General features: G+C 46.9%; 1 protein-coding gene across 3 annotated transcripts; it reads left to right on the forward strand.

Moving 5' to 3' along the window:
- Positions 1 to 2,915: 2,915 nt before the first annotated feature.
- On the forward strand, positions 2,916 to 26,101 carry SLC25A18 (solute carrier family 25 member 18). Of its 3 annotated transcripts, none has more exons than XM_005288010.5 (10): positions 2,916 to 3,155; positions 6,112 to 6,231; positions 11,156 to 11,278; positions 13,928 to 13,983; positions 15,669 to 15,759; positions 16,904 to 17,022; positions 18,215 to 18,407; positions 21,859 to 22,013; positions 23,006 to 23,081; positions 23,703 to 26,101. In XM_005288010.5, exons 2-10 carry the CDS (start codon positions 6,209 to 6,211, stop codon positions 23,842 to 23,844), a joined length of 978 nt encoding a protein of 325 aa, XP_005288067.2. In that variant the 5' UTR covers positions 2,916 to 3,155; positions 6,112 to 6,208; the 3' UTR covers positions 23,845 to 26,101. The 3 variants fall into 3 exon arrangements, with proteins under 3 accessions (XP_005288067.2, XP_065439041.1, XP_005288068.2); XM_005288011.5 differs by having other exon boundaries at positions 3,083 to 3,155; positions 11,156 to 11,314; XM_065582969.1 differs by lacking the exon at positions 11,156 to 11,278 and having other exon boundaries at positions 3,011 to 3,155.
- Positions 26,102 to 26,212: the final 111 nt, after the last annotated feature.

Consider the following 26,212-nt stretch of genomic DNA (forward strand, 5'->3'; position numbering starts at 1 on the left):
CCACCGGAGTCCTGGGGCTCCTGGCTGCCGCCGCTACCCCAGGGCTTCGGTTGAGGTAGCAGCGGCCGGGAGCCCCGGGCCCTTTAAATCCCCGCTGGAGCCCCATGGTGGCGGTGGCCAGGAGCCCCGGAGCTCTGGTGGCGATTTAAAGGGCATGGGGCTCCGGATACTGCCAGGAGCCCCGGGCTTTTTTAAATTGCCGGCCTGTGGAAGCTGACCCCTGCTGGTTTGGTCGGCTGCGTACTGGTTCTTGCTGATACACCGGACCGGACTGACTTACTTCCACCTCTGCTCCTCCTTCACCCACTCAATCCACGATGAATGGCAAAAAGAACGTTTATTCTCTCAAACCTTCCTTCCTGCACTAGCTGTAGGTGTTAGATGGGGTCACAGTTTCTTCAGCCTCCCTCCCTTGGGCCCAGGTTGGCTCCTGGCTGAGATTTTACAGATCCACAGTTATTTCCTTAGAGCCTTGATGAGCTGGAACAGGGAGGAGTGCAGTCGGACTTCTGGGTTGTCTTGTCTGTACAGCCAGAACAAGCGGTCCCCTAGGCAAGCAGAACGTTCAGTCTCCGTAGTGTGCCTCATGCTATGAGGCCTGGACTGTTGTCTCACCATGCCTGGGGCAGCACAAACCTTAGAGCTGGAGCTAAGGGCAGCCAGCCAGTGCCAACAGGTTATACCACTGGTGGGGACTCCAAGCTACCATGCCCCAGGGAGAAGAAAAGAGTGGAGCTGCCTCTCTTCTTCCAGTGAGGGAGACTGGACCATGATTTGCTGAGTCAGCATGGGACAGCAAGTTGTTGCTTTTATTGCTTGTGCCGAAGGCCGGCCCTGCTGCCTTCCCGTTGGCAATGGAAACTATCAGAATGTGTCAGCAATGCCCTTAGGTTCCTTCCAGCAAACGCTTAGCTATACCCTATTTATTGGTGGGGTCCTTGTTGTTTCAGGGCCCCAACCATGCTCCTTTTTTTAAAGCCCCCTTCCCTGAAAAGATCAGTTCTGGACGAAGATCCTGTTTAGGGTAGGGCATAGGCTGAGGGGGGAGTGGATGTCCATAGGAGAACTGGGCTGAACCACACTCTTCTCTCACACTTTCTTGGGGATGCATCCATGCTCTAGACACACTGATGTTTCCAGTGCCCTTTAGCTTCTGTAGGGTTTTAGAACATTTGGCACCATGGGGCTCTGGAGTGACAGGGACTCTTCAAAATCTGTCAGTCTGGCTCCTGTTTTGGCTATTAGACTCAATGAGAGTTAAGCAGGACCTGGTATCAAGTAGTTAAAGTAAAGGGTTGGAGGGCAGGAAGCAAAGAGGCAGGAGAGAGTCCTAGGGTCTAATCTGAGGTTGTGAGTCTCAATACTGATGGTTTAAACTCCAGTGTCTGCCACTCAAGATCCTTGTGCTTTCACCACTGCAGCAGGGAAATGAGGTGAAAAAGAAACCAGGAACCTTGCTGGGGAAATACATCCCACCCCAACCTGCCTTCATGCTAATGTTCCCTGGAGTAATGCATCACAGAACCATAGTCACCCTTGCACAAAGTATCCCTGGGAAAATGCATCACAGCCATACCTGCATCTGAAGCAATCTTTCTTGGGGAAATACAACCCACCCATACACCTTAGCCAGGCTTCCCTTGGAAATGTGCATCACACTCCCACATGCATCTCTCTGATTTGAGCATCCCTGGGGAGCTGCATCACACACACGCCTCCCTATGTCTGATTAGAGATTCCCTGGGGAAACTGATTCTTTCCCATGAATCTCTTAGCCAAGCAGCCACAGGTTCATAGATTTTAAACCCAGAAGGGAGCATTATGATCACCTAATCTGACTTCCAGCAGAACACAGGCCATAGATTTGCAGTGATTCTTCCATCTAGCTCAACAACTTGTGGTAGAACTCGAGTGTATTTTCTAAGACAACATCTAGTCTTCATCTTTTGTCTCTGGAAGAATGCACTACAAAAAATGTATTTCAGTTTCTTTTTAGTAGTGCACCTTTCCTGAAGGGGGGAAATCTCCTAGCACAAAAATTACAATTCAGTGGATATAAGTCACTGGGAGCAGGAAAGCAACTCTCTAAGTGAGGATGAAGAGTTGTTTGGAATTGTAGAGGAGAAAGCAGAGGTTGCCCAGAAAGGCCCATGTCAGACAAACTGGTCACGAAGTGAGAGAGCCCCATCATGCACGACTCTCATAAGTGACTAGGGACAGCGTGGGGTTTGGGGACGAGATTTGCTGACACATTTTTGTTTATCCTACAGGTAAACCTCAAATATCTCTTAGGAATTCTCTACGGTTTGTTAAAGTTTGTTAACATCCTTCTGAAGCCATTGTTGCATAGAAGGCTGAGTGCTGACTGGATTGATTCCCTGGATCAGCTGACTAGCCCTTGAATATGGATACCAGGCCAAGTTTCTGTAATAAAGTGGGTAAAAGAAAACTACCTGTGGGTGGGAGAGACCTACATCTACAAGCATGTGAGGAGTGTAAGCATCAAGGGCTGAAAGAATTGGTTCCTGTGGAACAAGAGGGAATGACTAGGAGCCATGGGATGAAATTAAGAAAGAAAAAGTGGAGGCTGAATATCAGGAAATGCTTCCTGATGGCAAGAGCTGTTTGACTATGAAACAGTCTCCGAGGGGAAATGGTGGAAGCCCCATAGCTAAGGACATTTAAAACTAGAGTGGGGAAAGCCCAAGCCAGCAGGGATAGGGACTGACTGGTCTAGCAGGTCTGTGGTTCTGTTAACTGAATGATTATAGTCTGCCAGTCGGGTGGGGCTCAGCAAAGTGGGAGGAAATCCAGCCTTTGTTAGTCTAAAAACCTGTTTTAACTTTAGGTTAAAAACCTAACAGGCATTTTTGTGTGAGATGTGCCCCTCCTCCACCTATCTGTCCCCACCCAGAGGGAAAGCTCTGGCTGGAAGGGACCAGGAGTGACTTCTTTCTCAGGCTAAGGGAGGAAAAGCCAACCAAACAGAAAAAGCATTTTTACACTGCTTAAAAACAATGGGAATTTGTGAACTGTCCCTTAAGCCAGGAATGGGGTTTGCTTGCTAGTGGAATCCAGCTGTGAGTCAGATATTTGGGTTTGGAAGAGGAGCAAGGACAAGGAGAAGGGAGAAAACTGATGGGTCAGAAATAGAGGTAAGTCTCACCTCTTTCTCTTCTGACCCTATAGCAGTTCCATCTGTGCATCAGCCCAACACATTCACACACAAATGCTCCTGATCATTCATAAATACATGTTTTCTGGGTAAGTCACAGCCCGAGGGTATCGAGAGGACTTGCCTGAAAGGCACTCTGTGCAGTTCTAACCCAGCCTTGGGTCTCCTTAAACTCCTGGTGCCACTTGGATTCGTAGAGCTTCAGAAATGCTTGATGGTGCTGTAATCTGGAAGTTGGGTTTCTTTTAGATGTGGGTCCAAGCTGCTGAGTTCAGACCTGGATCTGAACTTCCCCAGAGTTCAGAGGTGCTGATTCAGGCCTGTCTCTGATTTCTTTAGTAATATATGGAGAGTAGATTGCTTCACAGAAGGAGGCTAGCACATTCTACATTGTGCTCCTTCTGTGGGGTTTTTTTTTTTTTTTTTTTGGTCCCTGTCAGAATCAGCTGCCCCAAACAGATCAGGGTGCAGTCTAGAAAATAACTTACCAAAGTGTGCCTCACAGCATGGGCTGTTACCACTTTGGGAGGAGGGTGATAATGGGAGTTAGAGGAGTAGGAACTGGACTGCAGTGTTGCCACACTCACTATTTTTATCATGCATCTTGTGATTTTGGGTTTTTTTCCTCATGCCCTGGCTGTTGGAGTCAGGGTATTGCCTGACAATCTGTCAGCTTTCATTTTAAAAATCAGGTAAGTGTCTAGCCCTCGTGGCTGTGAAGCAGAGCTTGAAACACTAGACACTCTGCCACCTAAAGACAATTAAAAAGAACCCCAAACTTTTTTTTAAAACTCTCATGATTTTTAAGCAAATCTTGATTATTATTATTATTATTTGAACCCTTGGGGGTTGGCAAATCTGGGTCTGGGCGTCAGCAGAGACTGCCCAAGGCGAGTCTTGACATCTCGTCATCTACAGCATCATCCCACATGCTGTGTAACCTGCTTTGGGACAGAGAAGAATGTACAATGGCCGCAGGCTCTAGCTTTCTGTTAGGGGATTCTTCTACTCCATGCCCACGCTCTAGATCCATTGACATTTGAACTCCCTGGCTGCCAAAATATCAGACTTTGTCCCCACCCAGTCAACACACAGTGTTTGTGTGTGTCATGCCATTCCAATGAGTCACAGCTCCCTGGCACTGTCCTGCCCCTGCAACCCTCCCCCCTTCCTTCAGGTCATTGCATAATGTGACCGGGGGAAGGGGGGCGGTAGGGGAAGTATTGGACCTAGAGTGCATCTTCTCCCTGGGCCCTGTGTTGGCAGCAATCAGCTTTGTGCCACATTGCCTGCTATTCACCTATTCCCTGCTAATTCAGGGCCCCATCCAGTGGCAGGGCCCACTTTCCAAAGGATCTTCCCTTTCCAGTCCTCTCTCTTGTATTCCCCCTGCCCTCCCCGGAAATCCCAGCACCACGTTGACCCACTGTCTAGCTGGCAGTGATTGGTGTCTGCTCCCCCAGGAGCCATGCAGTGCTGCTTTAGCATTGATCAGAATAAAGCTTTTGCACAAGAGATCTGCGTTTAGAACAACGCTCGTTTCAGATCCTACCTCCCTCCCAAACCAGCTGGGATCCCAGGTCAGGAGTGCCATGCATTGACAGAACTGGGACTGGAGGAGGCTGGGACTGGCCCAGCAGGGGGTGCTGCAGGGCAGGGCTGAGGTGCACAGGGGAGTTTGGAGGAAGGAGGAAGCTGGGAGAAGGCCTGCATGCCCTGTGCCTGACTTCAGCTACTGCTATTTTTTAATGACAAGCACGAAAACTGCCTATACTCGTTGAAAAAGAAAGCGCACGCGCAAACAACTGGAAATGGCCATGATCTCAGCCCTGGATTCAAGCCACCTTCTCCAACCGCTCGCATATCTGGGCCTTCCCGCTGGCCCCCGGCACCTTGTGCTCTGAGGGCAGATATGCAGAGAATAGCCAGGTGTTGGTGTCCCTAGAGATCAGGCTACAGAGAGCAAAGGTTCTGCTCACTTCATCTCCTCTTCCAACCCCACTCACAATTCCAGGCTGCTGCTGCCTTTGTCTGCCTTCCACCCCCTTGTTTCTTCCATAGCACTCTGCAGACAAGGCCAAGCTAGTCCCAGGAGGAGACATCCTTTACTGTGAATCTTGGAGCCGGCTGTGGCTTGGGGAGGGGACGGAGGGGGGGACACCTCATGGTCTTTCAGACGTGACTTCGTACCGCAGGGATTCTTTTGCTCCTTGCTTCTTACAAGAGACAGAAGGCCTACGACAGGGGAGCTTGTGTACCATCTGTTCAGTGGTTCCTCAGCAATCCTGTTGCTAGGATAAGACCAGTTTAGAGAGCTACGGCGAGCTATCCTGGCAACTAGAGATGCTCTCAGGCCCCACAGAGAGCTGTCAGAGCAACTGGAATAATAGGGCTAGCTGTTCTGTATGGCTCGTCCATCTTGGGGGGTTGTATGTGACTCTTCAGCCCCTTGGCACTCAGCATGAGATTAGACCTTGAAGGTATCTCAGGTGCAGAATTAAATCTCACCTATCTAGGGACTAGGGCAGGTGTAATTTGGGCAGGAGGGAGGGTGGGGATTTCCACAACTGGAGAAAAGAGGGGAATGTTTTTGTGATGAATTGATTTAGAAAAAGAAAATGGTGGCTGTTCGAAGCTGCCCAGCACCTTGGGATGTTAGGCATAGGCCAAGATCCACAAAGGGATTCAGGCACCTAAATCCCATTTAAATCAATGAGTGCTAGATGCCTAAATCACTTTGAGGATCTCGGCCTCAAATGGGTAGAGTGCAGGTGAGGCAATTGTATGGTGCGTGATAAATTGTGAACCCACTGATGTATGCCATGGGCTTGTAATAGATCACATGTGGTAAATACCAGAGACAAGTGTATCATATGCCTGTAGATATTAAAGCACGTGGCAATTGGTGCTGTAAGATCTGATGTTCTATCCCCCAGCTGAACAAGGCAACCTCTTTCAAAGGGAAGAGCGTCTCTGTGGTGAAAGAATCCCCCTGTGTCTGCAGCAGTCAAGGAAGAAGGCCCTCGAGGAACTATGGGGAGCAAGAAGAAGATAAGGTCAGTGCCATTCCCACAGTTTCTTACCCTTCGGGGCATAATTCTGGCCTCTGGCTAAACTGCTACTGGTTGTCAGTTGCAGCAGTTGGGAGTTAGGTGGGCCTGGTCCCATCCAATTGGTAGATGGAGTATGAGATTTCCCAGGTCCTGATTTCTTTGCATTTACACAGAGCTTGGTTTTAATTCGCCTGTAAGGACCTAAGAGCATTAGCAGTAGACAGGCTAATCCTACTGCTTGTTGCCTGATTTTATGGGAGGTTAATAATATTGTTAGATAATATAAGTTATAGGCTCGCCAATTAATCTGATCAGAAGATGATACGGTTCTTGTCCCAGAATCAGGCTACATAGAATTTCCAGGGACCTTTGGGATGTATGACAAGGAAACTCACTGAGAACAAAATGCAGCCTTAGAGCCTTTTATTGAGATAAATGGAATAGTAATCCAATAATAAATAATCAACTGATTACAAAAGCAATAATGTTCTAGCAGTTTGTGTGGTATTGTATACTATAAAAGTTTCTCAATTAATATACTCAAACCCTTCCTTGGTAACCTGGTGATAAGAGACAAAGGATTAGCCTTGCCTCTGACATGCCAAGAGAGTTCGTTGGTCCAGGTTCCTCAAGTCTTGAGGGAGAGATGAAGAACTTAGAAGAAGCTAGAGCTAAACGCTATAGAAAGACCATAGAAGCTAACGTAGAGTTTACTTAAAACAAGTAAGAACTAACAATGACGAACTAACAAAACAAGCTGAACCTTCCCAACATGGTGGGTTGCTCCTGTTGGGAAGGAGGGCCTGATTCCTATGTGCCCTCCTTCCATGTCCAATCTTAACTTTCTCACCCACAAAAATGTTAGGGTCCGCACTTATTCTATAGGCTGGCATGTTCATGTGTATTAATGACATATTCGTAACCATTAGAGACCATTGGCTCATCCTCACGTCCGTTGTTTCTGTTCTAACCGATTACACTGCTCTACAGCCAAAATGCTTCTGAAATAAATGTAGTCAAGCTTTACTAATTCTGGGTCACTGAGAACGAAAATGATGCTTAAAATTGTTGATTGGCTCTAGTTTTCAAGATATGCTATTGGCTCAGTATATACGACCCTTGACTTGGGAATGGCGGAGGATAAGTGAGTTATAAAGGGAAGGGATCTCAATTTAAACCAGAAATGACTAAAATACATCTTTGACTGGATCTATGAATAAATCTATGACTGGGTTTGGACAGTACTTGCTTTTTAGGCAAAACAATGAATGATGCACTCTGAAGCTGGTATTGCGTCATACATGATATGGATTGCATCATGTTATTCCTAGAAGTCATGGATGATGCAATCATAACAAAGCTTACATCACTCTGCTGAACAAATTGCCCTATATCAGCTCTAGAAATCATACAGTGTCGTGCTCTCTTATTTGTCAGTGTTTGATTTTGCAAAGGGACACATTTCTGTTTAGCCAAAGTGAGCAGAGATGCTTCGTACTTGTGTGAACAGTGCAGATAACTTCTGCTATGTTTGTGATGAAGTGACTTTTGCGTCACAAAAGCGCAGTATAACCACTATGGTTAAGAAAGCCTATCACCTTTATTTTGGCTGCAAAATTGGAGATCAGGACAAGAGGTGGGCCCCACACATATGCTGCAACACTTGTGCAACAAATCTTCGCCAGTGGTTGAACGGGAAAAGGAAATCTATGCCTTTTGCAGTGCCAATGATTTGGAGAGAGCCAACAGATCATACCAGCAATTGTTACTTCTGCATAGTGCCTCCAGTTGGGAAAGGTGTGTCAAAGAAGAAAAAGTGGACTGTGCATTATCCAAACTTTCCATCAGCTATACGCCCAGTACCCCACGGAGAAGGACTGCCGGTTCCTGATGCACCAGAATCATTCTCACTTGAGTCAGACGAGGAAGAGGATGAAACTTCTGGTCCTGAACCATCAATGTCACAGGACCCACATTTTCTCCCATCCTCCTCCTCTGAACCACACCTCATAACAAAAGGGGAACTGAATGACCTTGTCAGGGATTTGGAACTACCCAAGAGTAAGGCACAGCTGTTGGGCTCCAGACTACAGCAGTGGAATCTCCTGGCAGGTGATGTGAGGGTTTCCATGTTCCGTGACCGTCAAAAGGATCTTGTCGCATTCTTCTTCATGGAAGGTGATCTTGTAGCCTGCAACAATATCGATGGTGTGATGGCAGCCCTCAACATCGTTCACGATCCAGATGAGTAGAGACTGTTCATTGATTCATCGAAGACGAGTCTTAAAGCTGTTTTACTGCATAATGGCAATGTTTTGCCATCAATTCCAGTTGGTCATGCAGTCCATATGAAGGAAACCTATGACAACATGAAACAACTTTTGAGGTGCATAAACTATGACCAACATCAGTGGCAGCTTTGTGGTGATTTGAAGGTTGTTGCTCTCTTGCTTGGTCTGCAGATTGGATACACAAAGTACTGCTGTTTTCTCTGTGACGGGGATAGTTGTGCAAGAGATTCCCACTACATCAAGAAAGATTGGCCACTCCGACAGTCATTGGAGCCTGGGAGGAAAAGTGTTCAGCATCCACCACTTGTTGAATCAAGGAAGATTTTGTTACCACCCTTACACATCAAGCTGGGTCTGATGAAGAACTTTGTCAAGGCCATTGACAAAACACAAGCAGCTTTCAAGTACCTCCGTGGAACATTTCCAAGGTTAAGTGAAGCTAAGATACAGGAAGGTATCTTTGTTGGTCCTCAGATTCGTGAACTTCTTCGAGATGATGCATTTGACCATGCACTGCGTGGCAAGGAAAAGACGGCATGGAAAGTCTTCCAGTTAGTGGCAATAAATTTTCTCGGAAACAACAAGGCAGACAACTACAGGTTGTTGGTGGAAAACCTCCTCAAGGCATACAAAAGCCTTGGTTGCAACATGTCACTAAAGATACATTTTTTGCACTCTCATCTAGATTTTTTTTCCACTGAACTGCAGAGCAGTGAGCGACGAGCACGGCGAGTGATTTCACCAGGACATTGCAACAATGGAGAAACGCTGTCAGGGCAAATGGAGCCCATCAATGCTTGCAGACTATTGCTGGACAGTGACAAGAGATGCTCCATGTAATGAATACAAGAGACAAGCCAAGAAGCGCCGAGTAGACACTGAATAGGACTAAACTATGTACATAATAGTTTTTTGCCTTTTGTTTCATAATAAATTTTATTTATATAACCCTTTTGCTGATTTGTGAAGTGTTACATAAACAGGACAGGTGAAATATTATCATGTAAAGCAAACAGAAACACATGAAAAGACCTAGGTTTACAATTTATGATTAAAACTCTATCTACACAATATACATAGACATAAAATGTAAAAACTTAAATATCTTAGAAACAGCAGCCAATCAGTTGTTTTAATTGTCATATTTGAATTCAGCACATCAAAATACATAATAAATAGCACATTTTATCTTTGAAGCAGACGACTTCTCAAAAATTGTAGACCAGTGTTATTTCCATGTTCTTTGTGGTGTATCTGTTAAGTCTGACAAAGGCCATGAACTTAGGTGGCCTTACCTACCAACTTGCTTTAACTTGCCCACTTATCTATGCGAAAGATCACAAACATATATACTAACTTGTCTTAGGTTAAGCTATAGAGCCTGCAGCCATTGTAGGTACCTTACGTTACAGCTAAAATACTCTAATACTAATTGATAAACCTATTATAATAACAAATAACAAACCTATAATGTAACATGGTCAACTCATAAGAAAAGATATATATGCACGCAAGCAGGCTAGCTCTATAGGCTGTTGTCCCAGCATCTCCACCACCTCTGGGACTTCATAAGCAGCCCAGTTCTCTTTCGCAGCTTTGCTTGGGCTAGTTGTGTGAGGTTGCCGGGCCATGTTACTTCAGTGAGTATGTTGCAAGGAGGTGGGACCGTAAACCCCTGGTAAATCCAAGGCACCTCGTTGCTCATTGAGCTCTGCAGTCTGTGCTGAGGTGGTTGGCTGACCACCTTCCTCTTTCTTCCTGGGAAGGAGATGTTAGCCAATCAAACTGCAGAATCAGTCCACTCACTAGCAATCTTTCCCAGCCCATCCAGGGAGCTCTTCATTAGACTGAGGAAGAGCCTGGCCCGAGGTTTGGTGGTTCCCTGTGTGAAATCAGTTGAATAGGGGCTCAGGTCGGCTCCTACTGCCTGGGCTGTGCACGTGCAAAGGACTTGGTAGCTGATTTGGGTGGAGGAGGGCTTGTCACAAAAGGGTGGGGTTGCAGCTGCGGGGCCTAACTGTGCTAACTACGTGGGAAATCAGGAAGCAGCCGACACACTCTTGGTTCCCATGCTCTGGGGATGGGGTCAAGAAGAGCAGCAGTCCTTAAAAGGGGTACGGCCTTGTGCAACGTCCCTATTGGTAGTTGCGCAGGGCTGACCTTCAGGTATCATTCATTCTTTCTGTTTGTGGTTGAGATGTTCAAAGTTGCCAAGGAGGTTTAGCCACAGAACTTCCATTGAAAGAACCTGAAGAAATCCCTTGGGCAGCTGTCAGTCTCCACTCTTTACTCTCCGCTGTGTCTGTCTAAGGTATTTACATGGGCCCGTTACCACCTCACAACACAATCTTTAACGTATTTGTCCTCCCCACACCCCAGTAAGGTAGGAAAATGCTATTAGCCCCATTTTACAGATGGGGAACTGAGGCATGAAGAGACAAAGGCCCAGGTTTTTAAAGGGATTTACGTGTTGCTGTGCTCAGCATCACAGCACCTAACTGATTTAGGAGCCTAAATCTCCTTTTCAAAAGGAATTTAGGCCCTTAGGAGGGGATTCAGGAGGGATCGGGGGCAGGGCAAGCAGCTGTCATTCTACTGTTGAGAGTGCGGTGTTGACCTCTCCCTTCTCATTTCAGTGTTCCAGCAAAGTTAATCAATGGAGGTGTGGCCGGGCTAGTGGGAGTGAGCTGCGTCTTCCCAATTGATTTGGCGAAAACCCGTCTTCAAAACCAGCAGGGACAAGGAGTCTATACTGGAATGTATGTGTTCTTAGAACCCCCCAGGTGGGGGCACTAGTAAGTGAACATAAAACTGTCCCTAATCCTCCCTGCCCCCCCCAACAATGGCGTGGGTGGCTGGAGCTGAAGACCTCTTCCTCAACTGTCCCTGTCGTTCATTCCTCCTCCACTGAGACACGAGGCTTCTGCTCCCAGCTGACTCCCCGTCGTTTTCTTTTGTCAGGGGATCCACCAGCTAGCTCAGTCATAGGGCATTACCACCGGCAACAATACATCTTTGATAAGAGTTCCTGGGCCCCAAAGTGGGTTCTACTCTGCATTTGGCTGGAGGCACAAGGATGGGCAGGAGAGGAACGAGGCATCTCTAGGATCCAGGGTGGTGAGATAAGAAAATCATGTAACCCAAATCCCTCCACAAAATAAAATATAAAAATTCCTTATTAATAGACAAAGGACAGAGAGGAACTCGGTGGGGGGCTTGCAGAATAGAGTTGTGCATGTATGACTGAGCATACGTGGCTGTCTGTATCCTGGGAATGTTTGCCTCTCCCCATCCTCTCCTCTCTGACATGTTGCATGCTGGGAAGTATTTCTCTTGAGTTTGTTCACTCATGTTCCAAGAGCCTCATCCTGATGAAACGGGCGGGGCAAGTCTGCACTGCTCTGTACAAACTTCCAGCTCTCGGCCTCCAGCAGCCCTCAGGGCCCTGCTGCCCTTCCCTGGGAAATGCTGCTTTCCTTCTCCTGTTGATAAGGGCAGAGCTGAGATGTCTTAAGCCAGTGGTTTTCAAACTTTTTTTCTCATGACCCAGTTGAAGAAAATTGTTGATGCCCGCGACCCAACGGAGCTGGGGATGAGGGGTTTGGGGTGTGTGAGGGGCTCAGGGCTGGGGCAGAGAGTTGGGGTGCGGGGATGAGGGCTGGGGGGGGGATGAGGGGTTCAGGTGTGGGAGGGGACTCTGGGCTGGGGCAGGGGTTGGGGTGTGGGAGGGGGTCAGGGCTCTGGGCTGGGGATGCAGGCTCTGGGATGGGGCCAGGGATGAGGGGTTTGGAGTGCAGGGAGAAGCTCCGGGTTTGCGGGGGGCTCAGGGCTGGGGCAGGGGATTGGGGCATGGGCTTACCTCTGGTGACTCCCGGTCAGCAGCGCAGTGGGGGTGCTAAGGCAGGCTTTCCTGTCTGTCCTGGCACTGCGTACCGCGCTGGTCCCCGGAAGCAGCCAGCAGCAGGCTTGCCTCCTAGGCGGAGTCACGCAAGTGGCTCCACACAGCTCTCGCCTGCAGGCACCAGCTCTGAATGCGGAGCCGGTGTTCTGGGCAGGGGCAGCACACGGAGCCCTGTGGCCCTCCTGCCTAGGAACCAGACCTGCTGCTGTCTGCTTCCATGGCGCAACACGGTGTCAGAACAGGTAGGGACTAGCCTGCCTTAGCCGGGCAGCACTGCCTATGGGACTTTTAACGGCCCAGTTGGTGGTGCTGACCAGAGTCGCCGCGACCCAGTGCCTTCCGTTCCATGATCCAGGACTGTCTTGAGCTACCAGTGCTTCTGGGACTACAAACAAAGGAAAAGAAGGAGGCCCTACAGGCTCTGGACACTAGACGGTGTTGGAGGGCAACAGAATTGATTAGTTAGTGAATGCTTGTAATGCACTATGAAGATGTGAAGGGCTATCCAACTTTATTACCACCCTCCCCTGGAAATTTTAAGTCCCTGCCCACTCTGCAGATCAGGGTGAATTCCATTAAATAACATTGTTTCCCTACTTAAACCCACCCCCAAAAGCAAAAACCTCTTTTCCTGACAGGCAAGAGAAGTTCTAAAGGGTCAGAACTGTAGCTACAACTGTTTTTAAATACAGTTGTTGTTAATAGAGGTTCTAGCACAATTTCCCTGACCAATGGGCGGAAGAAAGTTTTTTGTCCTTGAGAACCCTGCTAACCAAACTGTGCTATAGAGCAGTGTCATGGCCCCTGCGGGGGAGGGGGGGAGAGGGGTCACAAAAGGCAAATAAGGGGGTCACAAGGTGTTGAAAATGTTATTACAATCTAAAGAAAAGAAGATCTTGTTCCCCCACTCTCTGCACACTCTTACACTTCAAGGTCAGATATTCTCAGTCAGTCCCCCGAAACACACACACACATGAATTATCCTAGCTTCTTATTACTTTTTACTCTTTTACAGTCAATGTAAGAGGGGCTGTGGAAAGTTTTGACTTCAAATAAGGGATCTCCAACATGAAAAGGTTGAGAAACACGGAGTATTTCTAGAGTATCCTCCAGCACACAGTCTCTAGCATGATTTTATTATAACATTTTACTATTGGTCAAAGTATCCCTGTCCTGTCAGAGCCATGCTAGCCATTTCTGTGTTAAATATGGTAGTAGCTAGGATAGTTCTTTTCCCAGAATGGGACTTCTGTCTTGTTTCTATCTATTCCCTCTACAGGAGCTGCCAAAGGGTGGTGGGCACGTGTGTTTGCATGCACGTACTACTGCCCTGCGTGGGCTACTCTCCAACCTGCTCCAAGTGTGTGATCATGTTGCCCCCTAATGGCCTCTACCTTCAGAAACTGTGAACTCTAGCTCTAGTGCAGCTAAAAGGGTTGTTAATAGCAAACTAATGGCACAATCCTGGGGCAGCAGCAACTCACCCCATTTCTCTCTCTGGTTCCAGGCGGGATTGCTTGGTGAAGACTCTGCGTTCAGAGGGATTCTTCGGCATGTACCGAGGTAGTCTCTGTGGGAATGTCAGGGGCCCCTTTGCAGTGGATTGGCCCATTGTGTCAGTTACAGCCTCTCAGCAGAAGCGCATACTGCCACCTGTACGCCTCTTCTCAGGAATAGAGGCATTATTTCAGACCCAGCTGTCCCTGAGGCACGCAGTCATTGCTCTCACTGAGCACAGCTGACAATTACTGACAAGAGAAATACTGGCTCAAAAAAAGGAATCTTTCAGAGAGCAGTGGAAATGATCAGAGGCAGGGCGATATGAGAGAGAAATTAAATGATGACCAGAAAAGACCAGTTGGATGCTCTAATTTACCTTATTAGTAGGCTTGACAGAATTTGATTTTTATTTATTATCATTTTGACAGATCATATTGATGTTTAGTTGTAAGCATTTTTAGACTTTTATTCATTGTATTTATTTGTATTTAAATTGTGAAACATTAGGGGGAGGTCATACAATAATTACGTAATAACAGTAGCTGTTGAGATTCAAGCAGTTAGTTTTATAATCATTACAACACAAATAGTCATCATCGCATGTCAAAATATATAAGTAAATATCCTTAAATCAAACTCTTAAGTTCTCAAGCAGCATTTTTCTTACTTTGACTACCTGTACATTTCAATTATCGATGGAAATATTTTTTCGTCTGTTTGTGTGTACAGTGAAATTGAAGTTTACTGACATTTACCAATACAAATCTAATCCTTTCAAGCCTACTTAGTAGAAACAAGAGGGTGCTTTCTGGAACTGAAAGACAAACCATTTAAAATGGATGAAAGCAAATACCCGATACCCTTCTACCTGATATGTAATTAGCCTGTGGAACTTCCTGCTGCACAATATTATTAAGACCACTATCTTAGCAAATTTATTTAAAAGGAAGACATTTATATGAATAAGAACAGCATCTACAGTTACACTAGTTACGTTAAAAAGTTACAAAGATGTAAGGCCTCATGCTTCAGAGCATAAAGTGATCGTCAAGCGGGGTCAGAAAGGAATTTCTTCCCTTGGTGAAGCACTTCAGAATCAGGCAATTTAGAGGGTTGGCATCTTCCTATGGCATAGCCTACTACTGTCGGCAGAATGTTGGAGTGAACGGAGCATTGACCTGTTGTGATGTGCCTGTTCCTAAACTCCAGTGAAAACAAGGGCAATGGGAAGCCTTATCACTCTGTTAACATTCCTCCATCCTAATATAATCATATAGATTATTTTGTAAGATAGAGATACTCTCCTGTCCCAGCAGGCCCCAAGGTCCCTGTGCACTTGTAGTGGGAGTCACCAAGGGCTTTTCACATTTGTCCCAGGAGTCCCCTCCCAATGCTAAGCATTTAATTCTGAGGACTACAAGGTAGGGCTGAGTGGAGCTACTGCTGCTCCATAGGTCACAGTTTGAGTACACTGCTGTCCATCAAAGCACTGGCTCTCGTATACCATTCACAGTCCCTCCGCCCCTGGGCTATCCTGCCCCTGTTTCTGGTTCTGCCTCCATTGCAGTCTCTTTGAAAGGCCCCTCTTCCCCTGCCCTTGGAAGCTGTGACCAGCTGAGACCTCAGACACTCGCTGCATGGAATCTCTTCCCCATTCTTACTTTGGGTAATCAATGTGGGAGGGATTTTTAATACATCATGGAATGTGACTGAATTAACCCTTTATCACCCCTTCTGTCCTTGACCAGGGGCCGCAGTGAACCTGACACTGGTCACGCCAGAGAAGGCAATCAAGCTGGCAGCCAATGACTTTTTTCGACAGCTGCTGTCACAGGACAGGTATGGAGGAAATGTCACTGTCTAGTTTTGGCCCTTCAAAAATTTCTACGTGTATGTATGTGTGTGTATGGGTGGTGGGGGGGCAGTATTTGTATGAAGCTATAGACAGACATTTAGTTTTGGGTGTGCATATGTGTATTTGTGTAATTGTGGGTGTGTTTCTATTGGGGTCTGCATAGTTATGCAGGTGTGTAGCTTTGTGTGCGGCTGAATACCTGTGGTTCTGTGTGTACAGTATGTGGGTGACTAGTATGTGTGCGTATCCAGGATCATTATAGGTATTTTTTGTCATCTTCTGAAGTATCTGATACACAGCATTATCAGAGACTAGGAGGACCATTGATCAGTTCCTATGGATGTGTGTGGGAGTATATATCAAGCATGTGTGGGTGGGTCTTCGTATGTCTCTACAGTAGAGAGGATCATAGAAATTAGAGATGGAAAAAACTGTTAAATGATAAAAGTCCAGACTCCTGTCAAGGAGGGATATAATACCTGTATTCATAAGGGATAAAAGCAAACGGCTGATACCTTTTTATCGAATATTAAAATTAACTTGTGGAACTCACTGCTGCAGGATGTTATTGAGACAATTATATTACTAATTTTTTTAAAGGATGAGACATGTATATGAATAAGAAAAGGATCTATAGTGTCTAAGAATACATTAGCTAGGATGAAAAATTATAAAATTATATTCTTTAAGACATTGAGCCAGTCATCAGCTGGGGTCAGGAAAGAATTTCCTCCCTTGGCACAGCAGTGCAAAATCAGGGGTGTTTTAGGGGTTTTGTGCCTTCGTACAGCAAAGGTCACTATTGTAAGCAGGCTGTTGGAATAAAGACAGCATTTATGCATGGGTACGTATGTACCTGCATACTGTGTGGGGAGCACGTGGATAAGCAAGGAGGTACGTGCCTGTTTCTATGTGGATATGTGGCACAGCATGTCTAGTCTGTTTCCTTATAGCTCAGGATACAAGTCTAAGGACTCAATGCGGAGCTGTCATGCTGGGGTGGCCTGGCAGCATCAAGATGCAGCATGAGAAGGCTGTGTACTCCCACTCCCCCCCAGATAGCTGTGTAAATCTGTTTGTCTGTCTCTCCGCTGTGCATTCCCTTTACTTCTGTGTTGTTCCCGGCAGGAAGGAGTTGACGCTGGTGAGGGAGATGCTAGCTGGCTGTGGAGCTGGGGCCTGCCAAGTGGTGGTCACCTCCCCCATGGAGATGCTGAAAATTCAGCTTCAAGATGCTGGACGACTGGGTTAGGCCCTCTTTTGCATGGCGGGGGTGGGAGTGGACATCCAGATTGTTGCTTTAGGTTCTGCAGTAAATCCCTTTGTCACAAACTGCTTGAGATCCCGCAGGTATCATAGTGAGATTTGCATTCTAAAGGGGCTGAGCCCTTGATGCTCAAGAACAGGCTTGTGCAGTCCCCACCACCTCGATATTTGCTGAAGGGGAGCACACAGGGACCCCTGTCCAGCCTCTCCCAGTAAGCAGTACCACAGGCAATGACATGGGGACACTGGCTGTGAGAAGAGATCGCGACTCCTGCAATCCCAGCCTCAGCCAGCAGTGATTATAGTTTAAGTGTAAAGCGTAATTTGGATTTAAAAACAAAAGAAATCCCTGGGGAGAAAGGTAGAAATGCAAGACTCTTTTACCTGTTCAGCTGTCTGTGTGAATGTTCAGGATCTAATTTCTGGACTGGTACAATAGACTAGTAATTGCCTCATGCTCCCATATTGGGATCTGAGTTCAAACTCCACCTTCAGTGTTTTACTGTCAGGCTGGTTGTTGGTGAGTACATAGAGGTTACGCTCTCCATTCCTTGGGGTGGGTTGGGCGGGGTGGGGAAGAAGTGGTTGGTTCTGATGCTCTCAGGACTGCTAGAGTGATTTGGACTGGGAAGCCCTAGTTGGCGACACAGAGAGTGACAGGATGGTGGTTAGAGCTGGGTGACATTTTTTCAGCATTTTTCAGGATATTGAAACTATTTGCGAATTCGGGTTGAATTTGGCAAATAGTTTTGGCTGGAAAAAAAACCATTTATTTTTGTAGAAATGTTTTGTTTTGACATTTTTGAAACAGTTACCATTTTGCAATGAAATGTGGAATTTTTGAAACAAAATGTTTTGAATCGACCCGAATGAATTTTTCTTTTTCTTTTTCATGTTGACAAGAAAAACCGAGAGCAATGACTTTTCTTTTGAAACTAACCAAATTGTTTTGGATTTTTTCAGGTCAGCCATTAACCTGCAAAATCAATTATTCTCTCAGGACTAGTTGTTCTCACCTTCTGGGCAGGAGTGATCTTTTGTTGGGGAAAGGATCTAGGGGCAGGTCACCGGGAAGCCAGGCAGTGACTAGGGGGGAGGGGTGGTTGCTTAGCAAAGAATGAGGGATCCTTTCTCCCTCCAAATACCCAATTCCTCTTTCTTGTTTGTTTTCAGCTATTCATCAGCAAAAGGTTTTGGGAACAGATGGACCACCGGCTCCCTTCTCCCCGCCCCCTCAGGACAAGCCTTACACCACTGGCACAGCCTCAGCATTCAAGCGCCCCTCGGCCACTGTGATCGCCAGAGATCTTCTGAAAACCCAAGGGCTAGTGGGACTGTACAAGGGACTGGGAGTCACCCTGCTCAGGTGAGAAGGGGAGGAGACACAGGGAGTGATGAGTCAGTATGGGAAACCAGTCCCACCCTACTCCAAGGAGGAAGGGTGGGGAACCTCCTGCAAACCAGGGGCTTGTAATCGGTCCCTCCCTCCTTACTGCATGGTTTTACCATCTGTTCCTGAAGGACTTGCCCCAGCCACCTGGCAAACAGGAGGGGAAAGCTGTATCAGCAGTGTGGCCTAGTGGATAAGGCATTGTACGGGGACTCAGAAGACCTGTTTCTATTCCTGACTCTGCCATTGGCCTGCTGGGTGAGCTTGGACAAGTCACATCAACACACTTTTCCGGTCTGTAAAAGGAGGAGGATGACACTGATCTCATTTGTGAAACGCTTTGAGATCTACTGATGAAAAGTGCAACATACAAGCTGGGTGGTATTAATTATTATATCTGTATGAAGGAAATTCTTCTCTGTCAAATCAATCACCGTATCTAGTTGTCTTTTTCCTTTTCCCCTTCTATTACTGCAAATGACGGGTTGACAGTCTCCACAGAACAAGTCCATTTTACCCTCCGAGCTGCCATTAAAGCAGTGACCCAAGAAGTGCTAACCAGAACTGGGTTGATGGGGCGACATGCATCTCTAGAGGCAGTTCATGCAACTCCCACTGGCTTCAGTAGCATCTCAGAGGGTCACAATCAGGGCCGGCTCTAGGATTTTTGCCGCCCAAAGCAAAAACAATTTTGGCTGCCCCCCCGTTCTTTAATTACCCCACCCCTGGCCCCACCTCAACTCCGCCCCTTTCCCAAATCCCCAGCCCTGCCTCCTCCCCCCAGGCTCTCAAGCCTAGGAGGGAGGAAGGGAGGGAGTGGGAGAAGCGGCGCCCGCGCCGCGGCCACTCGGAGTCTCCCCCCCTCCCAGGTTTGAGAACCTGGGAGGGAGGGGGAGACTCCGAGTGGCCGCGGCGCGGGCGCCGCTTCTCCCCCTCCCTCCCAGGCTCTCAAGTCTGGGAGGGAGGGGGAGCAGCGGCGCACGAAACGGCTGGTCGGGATCTCTCCCTCCCTCCCAGGTTTGAGAGCCTGGGAGGGAGGGGGAGACCCCGAGCCCCCGCAGCGCGCGAAACAGCTGATTCGCGTGCCGCTGCTCCCCCTCCCTCCCAGGTTTGAGAGCCTGGGAGGGAGGGCGAGTAGCGGCGCGCGAATCAGCTGTTTCGCGCGCCGTGGCAGCAGCAGCGGAGGTGAGCTAGGGCGGCCGGGGCACATTTTTAGGGGCGGCATTCTGGCGCTGGCCATGCCGCCCCTAAAAATGTGCCGCCCCAAGCACCAGCTTGTTTTGCTGGTGCCTAGAGCCGGCCCTGGTCACAATATAGGACCAGAGCTGGCTGGAAAATGGAACTTCCTGCCTGCAAAAAATTGCAAGTTGTCAAACATTTTTCATCCTGAATCGAGACGAAAAGTCAAAACCTTGAAATTTCTTGTGGGAAGAAAATTCCAAAATATTTCGGAAGCATCAAAACATTCCTGCAGGGAGAACATTTCTGTGTTCCCAAAACAAAATATGCTTCCTGGAATCCCTAGCTCCTCTGGCTGCCTGCTTGGCTCCCCAGAGAGCTGGACAGCCTGCCCACCTGCCAGCTGGGGGCAGTCCAGGGAGATAGTCACCAGGAGGGAAGCCTGGGGAGACAGCTGCTTGCAGGACTTGTGAGCCGGGCAGCCCACATACCCACTAGGTGGGCTACCAGCTGACTAAACCAGGGATCTCTGGGAGCCAAGCAGGCAGGCAGCCCAAGAGCTGGAGAGCCCCAGCATCCCGCCAGGCCCTGGGCACCTTGACTCCTTGGTAGTGCACTTGGTTGGCGCAGGGTAGCTGATAGAAAACCAGGCAGACTGGAGCTGGCTATCCTGCCTGGCTGGTTTCCATTGAAAGTTTGACAGAATCAACACTTTTCACTGAACATTTGGATTTCATGGAACCAGCATTTTCTAAGGGAAGCCTGTTCTGTAGGAAAATGTTCAACCCGCTTTATATACGAGACACCCCTTTTGTTCAGGCCTGTAGGCATTGCAGTCCCTTGGCATTTAGTCCACTGTCTAGGTGACGTGAGGGCCAGTGGAATATTTTTTTAGTTGAACTGATCTAGCCCATGCAAAGTGCACCCAGATAGGATGGGGGCTGGGCCATCAGAAATGACTGGAGCGATATTTCATTAGTGTTCTTACTGGTCAAACTGAGTGACACGCACAGAGTACACAGGCCTCATCAGGGGGAGCAAGTCACGTAGAAGAGTGAATGTCGTTCCTTTTTACAGTGTGAGGTGGTGGTGTAACCATGGCTGGGAAACGGTGTTTGGGTGGGGGGTGGTGTTAAATAGGACTTTTTCCCTGACAATGTCCCTTCAGCAGAGTCCCTTCTGCTATACATAAAGCAAAACCAAACCAAAGGGACTCCTGGACTGCATGGAACATGTACCTGCAAGGATGACTTTGGTTTTCCCAAAAAGAAGAACAGGAGTACTTGTGGCACCTTAGAGACTAACAAATTTATTAGAGCATAAGCTTTCGTGGACTACAGCCCACTTCTTCGGAAGTACTCCTGTTCTTCTTTTTGCGGATACAGACTAACACGGCTGCTACTCTGAAACCTTTGGTTTTCCCAGTTTGCTCTTTTGGCTGAGATTGGTGGTGGCTATGCTGGTAACTTTCCAGCTCTGGAGGGGACCTTGGGATTCCTGTTGCTCCCCTGCTCCCCCGAAACCTTGTTGAGAAGTATGCTTGACCCAAGACAGGGGCCTACATCTATCTCTTCTGCGCTTTTCTGAACTCTCTGACTCAAACACATTTTGCTCGCTCGGTCCAAGCTGTAGCTTAGGGCTAAACACCTTTGCCTGGTTGCTTTAAGGCATTTAACGCCTCTGTTCACCAGTTTTCCCCAAATTAATGAAAAGCAACTATTGCTTGTAGTTTATTTAACTGAGGGGAAATCCTTTGATTTGAACCTTTCTCGGGGAAAATCTCCATTTATTTCAACACTTCAGTTCTAATGGAACACAAATAATTTTCCTTTCATAACCTTCCAGACCAACCTTCCCTTCCCCCACCTCAGCAGCAGATGCTGAAGCTTTCTTGCCAAATTCTGCTCCTCTCCATACCAATCGGAATGTACACTCTACTCTGCACTCACCTGTTCCATTCCCTGGACAGATCAATTTTCATATCAGTCAGGAGACTCTTGACCTACAAACCGCAGCTGTGTCTCATCTCAGAGTCACTAATGCCATATTTCAGTGAGGATGAGAGCTTGGTCCCCATCTCCTCCCTGACAGATAGTGATGTGACCCACTTTGCACAAGAGCCTACAGGGGTAGGATAAGAGCGAGCCTGTGCCTTTTGCCTCACCTCATGTCAGAGGCCAGGCTCCCAAGGCAGTCTGTGGTATTGGTCTATGTTGGGTGTTTATCTAACTCTTTCCCCTCCCAACAGGGATGTGCCTTTTTCCATTATCTATTTCCCACTGTTTGCCAACATCAACAAACTGGGACAGAGGCACTCTGAGGAGAAGGCACCCTTCTTCCATTCATTTGTGTCTGGATGCGTGGCGGGATCCGTGGCTGCAGTAGCAGTGACCCCTCTGGATGGTGAGTATCGGGGGGCAATACAGCCAGTCCTCCAGAGAGGAATGAAATGAACTTCTTTAAACTCAGGTTGTTCAGCCGCTTTCATACCACAGTCCCACATTTGGCCAATCTCCCCTGGTGGTCCTCAGGTGCATTCCTTTGTGCGAGTCCTTGTGGTGTCTTAGTGGTGGTGACACAGGAATTGGTGGTGCTGGTGGCAGACCAAAATTACTACAGCAACTGACTGAAGACAGCGAATAGGTTCAGGCTCCAAAACCCCGGCTCTCTTACAACCCTCACCTCTTTGCTGAGGACACTCGTACAACACATGACTCACAAACACTGTTGGTGGTGAACTCTGAGGACATAGATCCTGCTCTTCAGATAACTGCTGCTGAACTCCCTGAAGGCCTGCTATTTCCCACATATGCAAATGTTGGCAACTTCCTGAGGTTAGGGACCCCACTCACAAAAACAGCAGATGTTGCTCTTGATGGTCGCATCACTATTCTTTAAACAAAACATCCTTGTCAACATCATCTGATTGTTGTACACATGGTTGCGTTTTCCCCAAGGCTGGCTCCAGTCAGAGAGCTAAAACCCTGGAATCAAACCCTGCTGATTCTCCATTTTCTTGATGAATAACATCCACCTTCTGAGCGCAAGAGAGCTGGTTGAGAGTCCCCTGGAAGAGGTTACATATCCAAACAAAACTAACCCAGTGTGCACTTTGAGGCCTCTCCTCTTTCCATCACTTCTTGGTTGTTTCCTCTTGCGGTTCTCTCAGATTCACACCCACATGCATCCCCAGGGATCATTCATGTAGCATGTGGCTCAGTGATTAATATTAGCATCTCTCCAGCATGAAAAACCAGGATCTAACAAGAGGGGCAGTAACTCAGATATGTGGTGATATTTTCCAGTTCTGTACTGACTTGTTACGACTCTTGTTGTGAACTCTGCCTGGAGAGGATTTTTTTAAAAATGTTTCTTTTCCATTCCATGCAATTTAGTTTTAAAAACCCGAATTCAAACGCTCAAGAAAGGCCTGGGAGAGGACACCTACAATGGAATCATTGACTGCGCCAGGTAAGCCAGAATATTCCCTTGCTGCACGTCTGGTGTATTACTGTTCTGTGTCACCCTGTCCAATTGCCATTCCATTTAGCCCTTCCTTACTGTGACAGTGGATTACCTGGAACGCACCCCTCCCCCTCCCCCCCCAACACTCCTGCATAAATCCCTAGACAGTCTCCTGGTGGGAAGAGTCGAGTTAGATTGGATTAGAGTTTCCCATGAGCTAGTGCTCCTGCTCGATTCTCTACAGTAGCTCCTACACGGACTGGCTGGTACAAGGGTGAGTTCCCACAACATACCTGACAGTGCCTCATACTGAAACAGCCTGCAGGGGGACTATTAAACCACGATGGATGCGTAAGCCAAGTACTTTAAATATCTGATCTGCTGGGAGAGGATCACCTGGTTTATAACTTGTTCAGAGGAAATATACAAGGAAAATGCTTAGACCATTTCCTGTGGGCCCAAGGAACTTCCCCTCTGAAGGATTGCTGGGTAATCCATTAAAAACCCTGGCTTTGAGTATGTCTGGTTTTTAATTTAAGAGGATTGCAGGACTTGGTTTGTAAGTAGCAACTGTCTGAAATGCTGCTTGTCTAGCCATCTAATTTTTTTTTTTTTTTAAATATACAGGAAGATCTGGACCCATGAGGGCCCTGCTGCCTTCATGAAGGGAGCAGGCTGTCGGGCCCTGGTTATAGCACCTCTCTTTGGCATAGCCCAGGGTGTCTATTTTATTGGCATTGGTGAATATATCTTGGGATATTTCCACTAGAACTTGTTCTGGCTAAATCAGGCCTGGCTGAAGATCGCACACAAGTTTACTCCCCACTTCTGCAGAACTGGATTTGCCAGAAATGGACAGGACCATGTTGTAATCATTTCTCTTATGGACTGCATGACCACCTTCAGCTTTCTCTGCCCATGAGCAGGGGCCAACACTGGCTGTCAGATATATTATGGCTCAAATTTCCTGCTACTTTCATACATCCACTTGACGTTCTGCATGCTACAGCTAGCCCCTGCCCATTTAAACACAGGGAAGAATGATTTATGTATCCTTACTTGTTTTTCCCAGGATAGTATAACACAACAGTTTGTCCTTTGAATGGCTGTGTGTAAGCAGAGATTCATTGTTTTCTTATAGAGTTGATCTCAAGGATTGTTTGAGGTCAGAGGGTCCTGTATGACTAAAGAGGCCTAGATAGGACTCAGCTCCCTAATGACCAGTTTGCCCATATATGATCTGCAATCTCTTGTCCAGTATCTATCTCGCTTTGTTTTTAAATGCATCACTGTTTGCTTTGCTTGAGTGCAGTGGCTGTTCCATCTAATAGCCAGAGGGGGTTCAAACTCACTTGTTCCAGCAAGCAGTGTCTGACTGTAAACAGAGTCACAGGAGTCAGAACACAAAGGTGTAAGTGTGAAACAGTTTTGTTCCTTCTGTGCAGGGTCAGAATGCAGTGGGGGGAGGTGGAGGTGAGGGGAGAAGGCAGCAAAACTAGAAAGACTTAAAGCTTAGGTGTACAGTAGTTACAATTACACAGAAATAAAGACTAATACAAACCAAATGTCAATTTTATAGCAAAGCATTAGGGGTTCAAAAACACTATGTGCCAGCTGAAGGCATCCAGCAGCTGGGTGTGTCAAAGCCATTTCTGGACCAGTTCTTGCAAATCTCAAAACTGCAATAAGCACCCTTACAAAAATTGCTGAAGGTTAGCATTCTGGTGCAGGGCCTGCATGGGGGAAATTGTTTTATAATGGGAGTATTTCCTTTGGAAATGGAGGTAGAGGGCAAGATAAAAAGAAAAGACATTGTAACCCTGGGTTAAGTATTTGTCAGGATTCAGCAATGCAGGATTTTCATTGTTTGATGTGCAATTTGTGTAGTGGAGTGAGGCTCAAATCTTTTTTGTTACACCGTTTGTAAAGCAAGAAAATAACTTTTAGTTCTGCCTGTGATATGAGGGATAACACTTTAATTTAGAACTGTATCCCTGCAGCCTGCTAAGCAGCATATTCATGATGGCATAATATGAAAGCCTTATTACCACTGCATGACAGTATGGTTGGCTGAGTTTCATTTACAGGGCTAAACATATGGCTAGGAGTCAGGAACTGTGTGTGCTAAGCATAGCTGTGCAGTGACTTACCTTGTGGAACTGGGCAAGTAACCTTGGTATATTTCACTCCACAATCTGTACCCTAGGGATAATACTTAACATCTCATGCATATTAACAGTTAGTGTTTTATAAAGCAGGCCCTGCCAAGTAGATGATGCAGGGAGGATTGCTGTATTACTGTAAATCAAAGCTGCACCATGCTAGCAGCAGGAGAGACTCAGGTTAGAAGCAGCTGCTTTTCTAGCTAGGTTATTTGAGACCAGCCGCTTAAAGAGTAAAGTTTTTTAAACTCCAACTGTGGAGAGAGGCAGAAGAGGCTGATGCTTTTACAGCTAGTAAGCCACCCTTAACACTGGCTCAATCTAATTCTATCCGTCCAATGCCAGAAGGGGAGCTACTGCCTCACATTTAGGCTGGTCCTAGATTCCCTTAGTCAGAATATTAGCTTAAATGTTAACAGTGCTAATGTACTGACAGAACTTCTCCATCAGTTCAACTTGCAGCTGTGACAATGCTCTGAGACTCAGATTTTTATCTTAAGTGTATCAAAAGTCAATCAAAACCAAATGTTAGTAAATACCACTTAGAACCACTTAAATATACCGCCTGCTCTTCCTGGCCAGAGCAGTTATTCTGTGCACATTACCTCTCTACTTCTTCTGGGAAAGAAAGTTCACACACTCTAGTCTAATAAGCTCATTTGTTTACACCGTCCAAGCTCTATTTATAGAATGTGGTGGCCTCCGCAAACCAGAGAATCCAGCTGATTGAGTAGCATTAGGGATGGTCTCTGCTCTGAGTCAATATTTGAGCTTATTCGCTAAATGGTGTATTATGATCCAGTATTATGTTCATATTTCTACTACCTATTAAACTACTACAAAAAGCTAGTTCTGCAGAACAAAGTATTTGCTGCTTATTGCTAATTTGATAACTGCACTGATTACAGGAGTATTGTATTAAAGGTACTTTTAATTACTTCTGGGAGAATTCTGCACCCCTGTGCAGTGCAGAAT

This window comes from Chrysemys picta, chromosome 1, assembly GCF_011386835.1.
Source record: "Chrysemys picta bellii isolate R12L10 chromosome 1, ASM1138683v2, whole genome shotgun sequence".
Lineage (NCBI taxonomy): Eukaryota > Metazoa > Chordata > Testudines > Emydidae > Chrysemys > Chrysemys picta.